Source organism: Magallana gigas, chromosome 5, assembly GCF_963853765.1.
Source record: "Magallana gigas chromosome 5, xbMagGiga1.1, whole genome shotgun sequence".
Lineage (NCBI taxonomy): Eukaryota > Metazoa > Mollusca > Bivalvia > Ostreida > Ostreidae > Magallana > Magallana gigas.
This window is the reverse complement of record NC_088857.1, coordinates 14,314,330-14,330,495: the sequence shown is the minus strand read 5'-3', so window position 1 is coordinate 14,330,495 and position 16,166 is coordinate 14,314,330. Positions and strand designations below refer to the sequence as shown.

General features: G+C 32.6%; 2 protein-coding genes across 2 annotated transcripts in view; both read right to left on the bottom strand.

Moving 5' to 3' along the window:
* LOC117689736 (uncharacterized) overlaps nt 1–16,166 on the bottom strand; it is a 110,527-nt gene that overhangs the window by 6,073 nt on the left and 88,288 nt on the right. The gene's annotated exons all lie outside the window — the stretch shown is intronic.
* LOC105328323 (uncharacterized) overlaps nt 1–16,166 on the bottom strand; it is a 49,941-nt gene that overhangs the window by 3,036 nt on the left and 30,739 nt on the right. Inside the window, exons 3-5 of the mRNA XM_066086403.1 lie at nt 887–908; nt 370–511; nt 207–233 (exon numbers count right to left, since the gene is read on the bottom strand). Coding sequence (XP_065942475.1) covers nt 207–233; nt 370–511; nt 887–908 — 191 coding nt within the window. The remainder of the gene's footprint in view (nt 1–206; nt 234–369; nt 512–886; nt 909–16,166) is intronic.

Genomic DNA, 16,166 nt, shown 5'->3' with positions numbered 1-16,166 from the left:
TCAAACTCTCATTCCCTGATTGTTTTTGTTTAATTTAAAAATTAAAAAAGCTGATCTAAGCTATATTTATGTATTAGTATTACAAATTCCATAAGAAACAGAACAACTCGTAATAATGTCAAATTAAAGATTCAATATATGTTTGTGTGTTTACGCTTCTTTGGTGGAGACATCTATTTAAACTCGATTGCAGAAAGCATACTCACTAGTCTGTGAGACTCCTGTTGGTTGATCTTCGAAGAATTCAAATAAGTTATAAATCATTAATCTGCCTTCTATTATCTAATACGAGCAACAAATGATATAATGTTTGATTAACGATTTATGAATAACAAAATTGCTGTTATTATAGTTGTTTAATGTTGTTACCTGTAGGGATTGGAGTACTGCTATCTGTCATCGCTTCTGTCGTATGGCTTGTTACCGTGGAAGAAACAATAGAACCAGCCACATCTGTCATAGAATTCGTGGGAATTGTGCTGCCCTCAGATGTTAAATTTGGCGGTGGTGTCTGAAACAGTTACAGAATACGTTAGAAAGTCATGCCTACTCTCTCTGAGCAATGCGCGGCAAGTTAATCACCCAGAAACTATTTAACGTCATTCACGTTACACATTGAAACGTTTGATTGGATTACGACGTGCTTTTAATTTATACTCACACAAAAGAATGCGATTAAATGTGTATAATATTTTATAGAAGATGTACTCGTTTTTACATCGAAATTGCGTTTATTGTCATGTTGCAAATCACCTTGATTAAAATGATATTTTCTCCAGCAAATATGTAAAAACAATTAATTATTTGGGACATTTTCAACAGGTCAATCAGTTACATCAAAATAATTAAAAATCAATGAACTACTCGTAATTATCATCAGGCTCACCTTCCAATATACACACTGGCACCTGTCTTCAACACAGAGCGGGTAGTGCGGATAACTATCATTGCAGTTGGCGTAATAGGATTTACCGTCTGATCCTTTCAATTCCATGTAAGTGTTCTCAGGGGTACAGATACCATTTAGCCCTTCTCTGGCATTGCAAGCTGAATATTGAACCATGAAAATGTTTAGCAGTCTTTAACCTTTCAATTCAATATATACAATACATGTGATAGTGTCTTTTTGGCATTGCAAGCTGATGCGTGAACCAATAAAAAAGCAATTGTAACCTTTTTAATGGTAAATAATGCGAAAACGGTATATCAGTGTAAAGGTTTCAGACATTTAAATTATAAAAATTACTAAAGTTTACATACAATGATGATCATCGCCACCACAGAAGTCGGGAATTGCCAGGCAACCACATGTTCCACTGAGACACACAATAACTTCCGCTTTTGAGGCATCACATATCTTGTGTTGGCAGTCACCATCATTCTGCTTACAATAGTCCAGTGGCTTACACGTACAGGTTCGTCCTTCGCAATATTTCTTCTCCCCGGATAAACATGTCAAATGATAGCATTTAGAGACGTCGTGATTGCTACAAGTGTCAGGTACGTAGGCACAATAGCAGTGGTTTGTTGAATTGCACTTGCTCGTATAACCTCGTTTACAACTCAGAGAAAGGCAGTACAAATGATTTCCTCTAGGACAGTAGTCCTGAGATTCGCAAACACAGTCCTCATCAACACAAAATCCTTTTTCTGGACAATTTTTGCAGTCGGAGTTAAAAACGCAAAAGCATTCGCATCTGTCATTTTTGCATCTTTTCGATTCGCTGTGTGCGCATTGAAAGTTCTTCAGACAGTAAAAATTGTTACCACCGGGACAAAAGTTGTTGGTCTCGCAAACACATTTCTCGTTGACACAGAATCCTAGGGTTCCTGCAGGACAGTTATGACACTGTGAGTCCTGTGAACAGTAACACTCACATTTGCTGCTCACGTTACATCTGATGGCTTCGTTGTGTGAACACGCTACATCTGTAGGTTTACAGCTGTATCTGTAATCGCAGTAATCCTTTGGTAGACATTCACATCCATGATTCTCCACATGTCCGTTTACCAAACAGTTAAATTTTCCACTTGATAAACAATAATGGTGACAGTGATCTGTTCATGAATAATATATTAGCAAACCCCAATATTGAGTGTTTACTAGTAATCCTTTCAATTCTTAATATTAAGAAAAAATAAATGTTGAATTTGAATAACATTAAGAGGCCAATATAAAACAAATCAAGAGACATTGAAAACAATAAGTGCCGAATTCATTTAAAATTTCAAAAAAGGTATCAAAAACTATCTAAAATAGAATCTGTACTAATCAGTAATAATTAAATTATTTCATTAAAATTAATAATAACGTATAACGCATAAATATATGCATCGCAACTGTTACGGGATTCGGCCTTCTTTACTATTACGCATTCGTATTTACTATAAACAAAGCACATGCAGGCCTCGCGAAGAATCTCCTGATCATGAAATGCAAAAAAAAAAAAAATCGGAGATACTTAGTATAACGTTGCAGCCTAAGTCTATCCTAAGACTTCTTTTAAGGTTCAATAAATTCAAAAAATTACAATTTGTTTGGTTAGAATATTTACTTTTGCCCCTTTTCATAATACGGTGTCAAGTTCTTTAACACCAATACTATTTACTTTATTAACAAGTTTACATCTTACAATATTAAAATATAGACACTTCATAAAATAAGTTTTAGTGCATTTAATTTATAACTAACTTTTCACATAGCTATTTATCTGATTAAAAAAATGACTTTTTTAAATTGGGAATTATAATTGCTAGCATTCTTTCTCAGCTGACTAGTTTCTTGCCAAAAAATTAAATATATACAATAATTTGTTTCTTCCCGCCTTTTAAGCTTTGCTTTGTAAATAATTGGGAGTTCCAAGATTATTAATATACAATTAATGGTTGAATGGAAAACAGCTGTTGAAATGAGAAACAGTTTTAAAAAGTAGTAAACAAAGATTCTTGAATTGGGTGTATACTTTTTCAGGATCGACAGAAAATAAGCTGATTATATCATTATATCAACAATAGCAAATGGAGAAGAATCATCAGCAAACAATTGAAAAAAACGTTCTAATACGACTTAAAGTTTCTTTTTTTTTTTTATTGTAAACAAAGGTTAAATATATAAATCATTTTATGAAACATTTACTCTCTCACTTCTCACATACTCACATTTTCATCCCATATTGTAATATAAAATAAAGAGTAGGGTAGTTGCTTGTGATAGTTATGCCTATGCAGTAAAACTGCAATCCATGTGAAAAAAACCAGACAAACAAACCAAAGAAAGAAACAAAAAACAAAAAACATAAAAATATTAAATTGATGCATTATTGTACACATGTTAATTCTAAACTGCCAGATGATTAATAAAATCAATCCAAGGAGACCATGCTTTTTCAAATTCATCAATTTCTGATTTCTGAATATAAATATACTTTTCAGTCTTGTATCTTTGATTTAAATAGTGTAAAAGCCCTAAAAAATGTGGCGTCTTACTTTGTTTTAAACATAAAAATATATATTGTTTTGTATATAGGATTACAAAGTTTAGAATTCTGTTCTCCCAAACAAGGGGATAAACACCAAATAATATATTACAAACATCAAAATTAACATTTTTGTTGCATTTCTCATATATAAGTATACTAAGTGCATTCCTCCATAGAGGCTGGATTTTCTTGCAAGTTGCAAAAACATGTTTTATAGTTTCAGGCATATCATCACAGAACGTACAGCAGTCAGAGGTAGTAATTCTGATTTTCTTAAGATAATATTTAACAGGAAGAATTCTATGGAGAATTCTATATTGTAACCAATTAATAAGTGAATCATTGGTAGTTCTAAAACATATTTTAAACACATCATGTACACAGAGATCATTTGGCAAAATATCACATAGCTCAGCATTCCATTTGTTGATAGCTGTAGGTACACAATCATTTAAGGTTAAACATATGTATATATGCTTTGTTACTTTTTCTTTCAAAAAAATAGACTCATAATAAAATGGCATAAATGTAATGCAGTCTCTCTTCAAAGTAGACTTATCAATAGACAAATATGTCAAGTATTTTGATATTGCACATATAACACTATTATATAACATTGGAGGTATATATGAAAAATGGAATCTTTCAGTAAAATCTATTCTTGACAATATGTTTCCATTTTCATTCATAAAATCTCCAATGATTTTAACCCCTTTCATATACCAATCTTTGATAAATACATATTTACATGCAATTTTTATATTTGGGTTGTACCACACAGGAATATTGAAAACATTCTTGGTATTTAATGAGCTTTTAATCATTTTTTTAGTATAGCATAGCCAAGAATTAAAAACATCTTGCCAAAAAATATTGTTTCTCTGAACAACCATGCATGATAGAAAATCATCACCAAAATCAATAAGTTTTTTTGCAAAATCATTACCATTTATTGATAAAAAAAGTCCATCCATGGTTTGTAGCCTTGAGTTAATTTCTTAATCTATGAACATTTAAGAGATGCCATGAAATTAGAAATGTTAACCATTTTTAAACCACCCTTTAGGTTATCGAGAGTAACAATTTCTCTCTTAACTTTATCACACTTTGAATTCCAAATGAATTCGAACAGGCTCTTACTTAGAGATAGAATGACATCTTGTATTGGATTTGGAAGTGAAATAAACAGGTGGTTAAGTTTTGGAATAATCAAACTTTTTACAACCGTGATGCGCCCAATGGGAGTTAAAATTCTCCTCCTCCATTGTTGAATAAGAGAAAAAGCTTTTGGCAGTTGTTTGTTATAATTTAGTTTAAAGTTTCTTGATATTTATTTTTAATTGATTTTTTTTTCAATTACTGATGAAATTAATCAGGGCAATCATACTCAACGTACAATATTTGCCTGATTAGAGAGAACAATGATTTTTTTTTAAATATGGAGATATTTAAGGTGTGTTTTAAATATAATAGACATGTATATCAAGTTTTCCAACAAAGTTTGTAGAATAATCATACACTTTAAAAGTCTTATTTTTTCAGTACTTTGATTATTGTAGAGGTCTTGTTTCACGTTGTTGTGTGATTCAGTCACCATTTTGTACAAGTGTGTCTAAAGTGCTCTTGTTATAGTTACAATGCCACAAAATAAACATTTATGAAATATACTTCTTAGAGATCGGGATTGTAATAAGAAAAAATAAACATGCGAGATCTGTGAGTGTGTTTACTTTACTTTAGTGCAGAGACACGGGCATATCTCAATTTAAGATTTTGATATGTTCAAAGTATACATGTTAAAGGTTTTCAACTTACTGTTGTTACTGGTGCAATCAGTTTGAACAGGTTTGATGTCTACAAAGTAGAGAATCAAGTAAATGCACTTGGTAAGTACATGAGTAGTTCAACATACATATTTGATATATTGTAAAGCAAGACGTATTTCTTATTTTTTAGTATTGAGACATGCAATCGAGACAAGCCCATTTTCTATAAAAATTGTCATATTTCACTGTATTTACACATTAGAAAGAAAGACGAGGGCTTATATATACATGCTCAAAACGGTGATTAGTTGTGTAAAAGTTTAAGACTAACCTGAAAATATAATAAATATTGCAACAAACCTGAATTTCTTCATCATGGTGAGGTTTAAATTCTCTGTACTGTTTTGCAGACCACATAGATAACGAGATTTATGTTAGTAGATTTTATCGTCCACCTGAAAAGAGTGCACGTTCTGGTTTGATAATAGTTTTTGTTATATTCAGTAGTATATTCTTACTATATAACTCTATATAGACGAATAGTCAATAATTGTAATATTAGCTCATCCGAAAAATATTGACCGGTCAATATTTTTTTAATATTGACCGGCTAGGAATAATATCTAGAGAATATTCCCTCTATTTCAATTAATCGCTTTTGATTTGTTGATTCGTAAACGATGACGTAAATAACTCTTTGCGACTCCAAAACAAGGTGACGTCATAATAGACAGTCAGTCAAGGCAAAGTAAACAACGAACGCGCAATGCGACGGTTTGCTAATAACGGATAAAAAGATTTGCGAATTACTGTGAAGTAAAATCAGGTAGAACATCTGTATGTTAATTCTTACGGGCGGTGGAATATCACAAGTGACTGTTTGATGCTGAGGATATTTTGGAAGTGAACTTTGCACAAAATTGAGTTCGTGAATTCTTTGTTAAGCTGAGAAATTTACAGCGATCTGTTTTCAATTACTTTCTTAAATTTTGGTTTGTTTCTTTATATAACAAAACAAATGTTTACTGAGTTTTCGGGCAACATTGATTATATTAGCCCCCTTGGGACGAAAATATTGCCCTCCGCTTCGCGTCGGGCAATATTTCGTCCCTCGGGGGCTAATATAATCAATGTTGCCCTCAACCCCAGTCAATATTTGTATAATATAAGGATTTACTGCCTATAAATTATATATATATATATATATATATATATATATATATATATATATATATATATATATATATATATATATATATACACGAGGGTCAATCAAAAAATACGAAGACAATGTGGTTGTCTATCATATTTTCTTCATGAAAGTCATACTTAACATATTAATCTGTGCATCAACACTTATGTCATTGATATGCGAAGTTTAAGTCCATTTGATGAAATGGTATTTTTGTTACCCCTTTTTAAAAATAACATGTTTTGTCACCACGGCGCACGGTAACGTTCAAAACATGACGTCAAGATTAAACACGCACAGTTTATAGATATACCCCATCTTTATATCACGCTTAGTCTCTTCTGCCTTTCTCCGTACAATTGAAAATGGCACTGAACCACTTAACATCTTATTTTCACACATTTGTTCGAGAATCATAAGTTAGTTCTTCAAAGTTTTCATTTTCTAACCGTGTATCTATTAGTTTACAGTAAGGATACCCCGAACGTCGGTTGACGTTACTTATTTTTTGACCAAATATTTACAGATATTCTACCCTCTCTCGGACTGTTTAATATTCAAAATACAATTACCACCACCCCCACACAATTTATTACAGTTAAACACAAACTTGCAAATAATTGTTGACTTATCTTTTGCACCATTGAGCATGTTCACAACTTGTATCGGCTTTTTCTTGGGTTAATCCATTTTTTTTGTACTTCTCGTTGCGCCGTGACGTCCGCCGACGTCGATGTTTTTAGTCAATTCTAAAGAGGACTACCTGTCTTTAGTTACAAATATCTGTTCGACAAAACAATATATCCCGTCATTGTTTGGAACATGGAGTTCCATGACTATACTTAATGTGAGGTTTCAATATCATTTGGTTTTAAGCCCAATTTATAGAGATATTACTTTCAATATTATATGATTTATTGTTGACATAACACAAATGTTGACCGTGCGCCGTGACCTCATTTTTGCAGGATTTGATTCTAAATAATTCTTAGAAATAAAGGAATTTATTAACTTTTTTTCTTGCAAATTGTTTGAAACTATTGCTAAATTATGTCTTCCAAATTTAGTAATGATATGACGTTAAGTAACATAGCTATGACAAAAGTCTTCGTATTTTTTGATTGACCCTCGTATATATATATATATATATATATATATATATATATATATATATATATATATATATATATATATATATATATATATATATATATATATATCTATCTATCTATCTATCTATCTATCTATATCTATATATCTATATATCTATATATATATATGAAATTGAAATTAAACTTCTAGAAAAGGGACTTAAGTTTACGCCAACGCCGCAAAGAAATACCACAGATCTTATCAAAGACACTGAAGAATTCTGCCGTAAACTAAGACTGAGGGAATTTTTTTAGGATTCTGATAGCACGGATGTATCCCTAGTGAAAAACAGAAGTAAGTTTAAGCCTAATCCAAATAGGGATTAACACTTAGAGGAATATATACATTGTCTTAAAAGTGCAACGCATACTAATGAAAGCAACGTTCCAGTAAAAAACAATATTTGCAGTCAAGAACGTAATGCAATTCAAAGCCTTATAGAAGACGATTCCATTATAATTAAACAAGCGGATAAAGGAGGAACCATTGTGATACTGGATAAAGAAGACTACAAAAAATTAGTCCTCGAACAACTCAACGATGGTCATTTCTATAGAGAAATTGAGGAGTGTGAAGTCAGTAAAACCATGAACAAAATTAAACGATTCACTAAAAAATTTGAAAATCACTTGACGGAAAAAGAAATGGATTATCTGCTCAACTTTGAAACAAAGAATAGTAATTTTATGGACTTCCTAAAATTCACAAGTCAAAGGAACTGAAAGACGGGATAGAAAAAATAAATTCGAGTTATATCAAATTACCATAACCTGGAGACTTAAAACTCAGACCAATAGTTGCCGGTCCCTCTTGTCCTACACAAAGACTAAGTAACCTGATTGATATCATTCTAAAGCCACTATGTAATACAATACCCAGTTTTATCCGCGACGATATGGACTTTCTAAATCATTTACCAAAAACCGTGGAAAACAACACCACTTTAGTAAGCTTTGATGTCACTAGTCTCTATACGAACATTCCGCACAACTTAGGGCTAGAAGCAATTTCTTTCTGAATGGACAAGCAAGGTCACCAAATTGATCAAAGATTTCCAAAAGAGTTTATATTGGAAGGATTACAACTCATTCTTGAAAACAGTCATTTCTTTTTTGACGATAAATACTATTTACAAATCAAAGGAACGGCAATGGGCACTAAAGTTGCACCAACATATGCAACTTTGGTTAAGGCTTTCTTGAGGAAAAAATGTATGCTGAAACCCATGAAGTATTTGGAGATGATTTTGCAAATTACATAAAAAAATCAATGGAAGCGTTACCTGGAGGACTGTTTTATTTTTTGGAACAGATCACGCAACGATTTATTAAAATTTCACAAGTTACTCAATGATCTGCATGAAAACATTCAATTCACGATCGAAACCAATGAGAAAAAGCTCCCCTTCTTGGACGTATTAATAATTAAGGAAAATACCAATATTTCTACCGATTTATTTTACAAGAAAACAGACAGTCACCAGTACCATCTTTTTAATTCATGTCATCCTGCTCATACGAAACGCAACATTTCATTTAATATGGCCAGAAGGATATACACAATTGTTTCAAAAGAAGAAAGAAGAAACAAAAGATTGGAGGAACTCAAAACATTTCTTTGTGGACAAAAATACCCCGACGGTCTTGTGGCTGAAGCCATACGAAATGCAAAACAAGTACCTATTTCTGAACTACGAAAATTCAACAGGGAGAAAACACCCGGAAACAGTTCCATAGAGATCCCGTTTGTCGTAACCTTCAATCCTAGAAATCATAGTATTTTCGATACCACGAGGCATTGTTTACCGATTTTACATCAGTCAAAAATTTTAAAGGATATCATAAAGGAAAAAATCTTATCTACAGCAGAAGACAGCCCCCTAACCTTCAAAAACTTCTTACAAGAGCCAAATTTACTTCGACTAAAAAAATTTTTCGGGTTTCAAAATGCGAGGATTATCGATGTGGGACTTGCGCCTATATTCAGACTGGACAAACAATTTCATTCAAAAACGGTACGGTTTTCAAAGTCAACTCTAATATGAACTGCAAATTCAAAAACATCATTTATTGCATGACCTGCAATGGATGCGGAGAAAATTACATTGGCCAAACAGGAACCAAATTAGCCGACCGTGTGAGGGTACATAAGCAGCAGATAAGGGATCCTTCTGTTCGTAACACTCCGTGTAGTGAACATTTTGATATGTGCGGGAGAGACCAGTTTGAAATTTTTCCATTTTTCAAAGTAGGCGAGGAAAGTGATCAGCTGCGACTTGCAAAAGAACAATATTTCATTAAAAAATTTAAACCTAAACTTAATCGATAATTGCATTATTTATTCTGCATTGACTTTATTTAGCTTTCATTTTAATAACCTCTTATTTCAAAACAATATCATTTGTACATATTTTATTACGTTTACATGTGTTTGTAAAAAATATTTGCCGCCATCTCCAAATATTGTTTACAGTGTTCGTGACGTTGTCTACTTTATGACGTCATAATAACGACGTCAACGTTTGTTATTTCTGTAATAATTTGAAATCCACTGAAGAGTCGATCAGGCGAAAGCGCTCTGGATTAAATTTAAAAAGAAATGGATTATTGTGTTATCGTCTACTGAAAACAATTTTCTATATCGTTACCTATACCAAGGAATTATTCGTTTATATATATATATAGAGAGAGAGAATAATACATACCCTTTTCCATATCACAGCTTGTATCAGCCCGAGACTCCAATATCAGCCCGAGGGCCGAAGGCCCGAGGGATGATATTGGTCTCGGGCTGATACAAGCTGTGATATGGAAAAGGGTATCTATTATTATATTTATTACATACTTAGTAAAAAATTAAAAAAAAACACCATCAAATTTTTTTTTGAATTGATTATTCATATTATTTGAAAAAAGTCTGCACGTGTACATGTATTTAATAAAAATATGAGTTCTTCTTGTTTGAACATGAAGCTACAGAACGGAATTTCATCAGATTTTAAAAGTTGACTGCTTTAAAACATGTGCTAGCATTTGAAGATTTTAACTGCACGTAAAATGTCGACTGTAACTGAAAATATTTTATTTTTCGTCTGTAAACATGCAAAAATGCCGAAGCGAAAAAAGGCAGAGGAGTTCCGAAAGGGGTGTGATACGGATCCGTATCAGCCCTGGAGGGCTGATAACCTGTATCAGCCCCGGAGGCCGATACGGATTTTGTGATGTCATCTGTATCACATATGCCAAAAACCTGTATTTATTACTAAGTATGTAATATTTAATATGTAATATATATATACACATGTGTGTGTGTGTGTGTTTCTAAAGTTGAGGATTTAAAACTGCGACCCACAATTGCAGGACCATCTTATGAGACTCGTAGGATCAGCTATTTATTGAATTTTTATTAAAAATGTACGTGTCCAAAGTTAAAAGCTATATTAGAGATACCATCGAATTTTGGGAGTTGATTTTAATCAATCTGCAGCTACTCAGACAAACCGAAAGTGAAACAGTGTTTGGACCTCAACACCAATCATTGCTGCTGACAAGACTTAGTTCTTGAAAATAATTGATAAATTCCGATGAAATGACTGCAAAAGCATTGTTTTTCAAGGAAACTTAATTATAAATACCTTTAAAATAGTCAGATTTTAAATGGTACGAACAATTCAAATATTTTTTGTAGTCGTATGTATTCCTACACCAGAGTTCAATATAGTCTCGTTCAAATCTACGCTCGCGGCTGTCTCCGTAAACCCTGTCGGAGATTTACGGTGTCGGCCGAGCGTTTGGTTGAACGAGACTATAGTTCAATATTGATTGGATCCTTGCAATTTTCGAAAAATATTTCTATTACTGATACATAGTTTAATTGAATTAATTTTATCTTTAAATATTATTTAACATTATTCATTTTGAGGTTTCGCCACATTCTTGTCGAAAAGGTCCAAAAATTCATATCATAAAAATGTGCGTAATTCAAATTAGAAACTAGATGTACTTGTCATGCAAAATAACATATCATTGATTTTAAAATAAATAAACATCGACAAAATCAACTCCCGTTAGTTCTTCAGTTCTTTGATTTTAAATTCCATTCCTGGGAACGTTCAACCATTTGCCATTCTAGTATCATTTGATGTGACCAACCTTTATTCTAACATTCCACATGAACTTGGACTAGAAGCTATTGAACACTGGATCGACAAATTTCCAGACCTACTTCAAGCCTTTAATTTTACAAAGTTTGAATTTATTCTGGAACACAATTTCATAAATTTTAATGGTAACATATAAACAAAAACTTGTAAAAGCTATGGGAACTAAAGTTGCCCCAACCTATGCTACACTTGTACTCGGATTTCTGGAGGAAAAGTTACATAAAAACCTGGAGGAACAATTAAGCGCTGAATTTAAAACTTTCGTACAACAATTATGGAAAAGATTTTTGGACGACTGTTTTATCATTTGGACTAAAAACCAAGAAGGAATTCATAAGTTTTATAATATTTTAAACAATTTGAACAACCATATGAAATTTACAATGAACTGTAGCGGAGAAAAACTCCCATTTCTTGATGTTATGATCATAAAAAGAGTGGATATAATTATAAATGATATATATTATAAATCTACGGACACCAAACAATACCTTGTTTATGCTTCGTGCCATCCAAAACACATTAAGAACAACATACCTTATAAGGACTGCGAACGATAGCATTGTCTAGCCGCCTAACTAAAAGTCAATTTTTGAAAGTTGTCTAATTAAAGTTCTTTTTTTTATAATAATGTAAACATTTATGTATATTTTCAGTAGATATAAATGATTTGGTCAAACAAAGCGAGATAACTTTGTATTTTGGGTTAAAATAGCTCATTTCATAATAGAAAATAACGGAAATGTTTTTTAAAACATCTCCCCCCCCCCCCCTGAAACAGAAATTCCTTTTGGGGGGTTTTAATTCTTGTTATTTAGCATATTTTTACCAAAGGGTTTGTTGTTTCACGGGGGGGAACATATGTCTACAGACCGAAATACATTCCAAAAAAAGAATTTTGCTTTGTAAATTTTCGAAAACTAATTAACAGATTTGATTTAAAATGAAATTTTACTTAAATACATATCGTAAATATGTTATCATTAAGTTTTTATGCACATATTGGCCGCTAAATAAAATTTTCCTCTCTCATAGAGACCGATTTCAGTGATTAGACCCCGCGTTAGCAAAGCTTTTGTTTGAAAATAAATAATTTTATTACAAATTTGTTTTGATATAAATTGATTAGGAATTGATTATACTTTTTAGTAGAAAACTTACCGTAGTTGTTGAATATCTGACAGAAATTCCGAAATATTTTGATGTAAAATGTAGGCGGGAAACGGGCGTTAGCGTTCGCAGTTCTTTACCCAGGCGCATCTGTACTAAAATATCAGACAAAAATCTTTTAAATTCCAGACTAAGGTAACTACGTTACCTACTACAACAAAGGAACTATCCTAAACCACTAGTTAAACATGGAATTAAAAATGCCACATGCCATGATAAAAATGAGCCACTACAGATAAAAGATAAAGCAGAAAAATGTGTAATTCCATACGTTTCAACACACAACCGGAAAAATCAAGAGTTTTTCCAAATTATAAAAAGCAACCTTTCACTTTTATAACGCGATCAAAACAAGAGGCCAGAGGCCACATCGCTCACCTGAGCAACAATTGCCTTAATTCTGATCAAATTAACATAACTGTATCAAAATATCTTGACAGTACAGTAGATCTTGCTAAAAAAAATTGAAAATCTGCCAATTTTTATCCACCTCTTTTTTTGGTAAATACCAAGCCCCTTTTGTTGTTGTACCTGTAAGAAGATTTTTCTCTATTTATATATACCCCCCCCCCCCCATTTCGTGGCGCCACTTTTCTCTAGGGAATCATGGTTTCATCAAACTTAAATCTGCATAACCTGTGCTTTCACACTTAGTTCTGAGTTTTGGACCGAAAACTTACCCAAAATACTTTAAAAGATTTTCTTTATATAATCCTATGTAAAAATGCAAACTGCCATCACGGCCCCGCCCTACCACTAGGGACTGTGATTTTGCAAACTTGAATTTACACTACCCGAGGATGCCTCTACACAAGTTTAAGCTTTTCTGGCCAAATAGTCTTTAAAAAGAAGATTTTTAAAGATTTTCTCTATATATTCCTATGTAAAAATTCATCCCCCATTGTGGCCTCACCCTACCCCTAGACTATTATTTAAACAAACTTGAATCTATACGATCTGGGGATGCTTCCACTCAAATTTGGGCTTTCCTGGCCTAATAGTTTTGAGAAGAAGATTGAGAAAAGATTTTCTCTATATATTCTTGTATAAAAATTTATTCCCAAATTGCGGCCCCACACTTTCCCCTGGGACCATGATTTGAACAAATTTGAATCTACACTATCTGAGGATGCTTCCACTCAAATTTGAGCTTTCCTGGCCTAATAGTTTTTTAAGAAGATTTTAAAAATTTTCTTTATATATTCCTATGTAAAACTTGATCCCCCCATTGTGGCCCCACCCTACCCCCGGGGACCATGATTTGAACAAACTTGAATCTACACTATCTGAGGATGCTTCCACTTAAATTTGAGCTTTCTTGGCCTAATAGTTTTTGAGAAGAAGATTTTTAAAGATTTTCTCTATATATTCCTATGTAAAACTTAATCCTCCCATTGTAGCCCCACCCTACCCACAGGGACCATGAATAGAACGAACTTGAATCTCCACTACCTGAGGATGCTTCAATTTTAATTTAAGCTTTCCTGGCCTAATAGTTTTTGAGAAGAAGATTTTTAAAGATTTTCTCTATATATTCCTATGTAAAACTTCATCCCCCTATTGTGGCCCCTCCCTACCCCCGGGGACCATGATTTGAACAAACTTGAATCTACACTACCTGAGGATGCCTCCATTCAAGTTTAAGCTTTTCAGGCCGAATAGTTTTTGAGAGGAAGATTTTTGAAAAATACTAACAAATTTTCAATAATTCTCAATTATCTCCCCTTAAAAGAGGGCATGGCCCTTCATTTGAACAAACTTGAATCCCCTGCACCTAGTGGTGCTTTGTTCCAAATTTGGTTGAAATCTGCCCTGTGGTTCTTGAGAAGAAGAAGAAAATGTGAAAAGTTTGCAACGACGACGACGATGACAACGACAGACAACGGACAAATTGTGATCAGAAAAGCTCGCTTTAGCCTTTGGCTCAGGTGAGCTTAAAATGAATGAGGTCTTAAATACATTTCAGATCAATAAAAGTAAGCGACAAAGTCTGTCTCTGAAAAAAAAATATAACTCGTGCCAAATTTGAAAATATCGAAGAAACACCAGCTATCCGTAAATGCCAGAAGGCAAGATGTGCAACCTGTCCTTACCTACAAGAAGGGCAACAATTCAAATTAAAAAACGACAGAAATTATAACATACATTCCTCTATTACATTTGAATGTTCAAATTCAATCTACGTTATTACATGTACATTTGCTTGATGTGGGGAACACTATATTGGTCAAACCGGGGATACCCTCAGACATGGAATGACCGTCCACCGGCAAATACTTGATGTTACATGTCGTCACAATGATCATTCGAAATGTATGTACTTATGATTTTAGATGTTCGGCTTCATAGGTAAAAATCTCGAGAAAAAAAAATGGCTTAAAAGATATTGACATTTTCCATATATTATCATGCTTTTTTGCTAAACGTCTATAACTGTCCTACAATTAATTTTTGTACAAGTCACACAGAACATATAGAATATGTTACAAACATATCGAATGTTAAAAACATGAATCATGAATAAAATATAACGAAAAGAAAAGCATATTTAAAATTCATAAAATTACTTGCTTCTGTCATTTGTGTCTTTAAAAAAAACCCTCCGGTGTGTTTACAAGTTATTTTCCTAATTTGTTGACCATGCAAAAAATTGTCATTAAATTGCTTTATCATTTGATTAGATACAATCGATTATATTATATGATAATACATGTAGTTTTCATCAGTATATAATATATTTTAAAACATGTTTTCATATGTTACCATAAAATATTGAATCTTTTTATATGTTGATTAATTCCTAGCCCGCTGCTTGGCTGATAGCCAACAATTCAGAAGAATTTAAATAGAACAATATATTCACTTGCACGTGACCTAGGAGGTCAATATAACATTTGGATATTTGAGGTGAATATCATACATGTACTTCATCATATTTAACTCAAAAAGAGCAATAGTTGTATATTATGATCCAAGTTTGTCACTTGATTGAATTTAACATAATGAGTATTAAATTTTTTAAATTCTAAATGCTTACATTAATGGTGGTTGCTGCAAGTTTATCCGCACCATTAACAACAATTACAAGTTTAAAATACTTAAGATATGTTGTTTATTTCGAACTGTAAAACAATTTATACAAGAATCAAAATCAAGGGAGATAGCGTTGAAGACAACTTCGATTGTTACAGCAGTAGATCTCCACGGATTTGCTCATTATAGTCATTAAATGGCAATCTGAACTC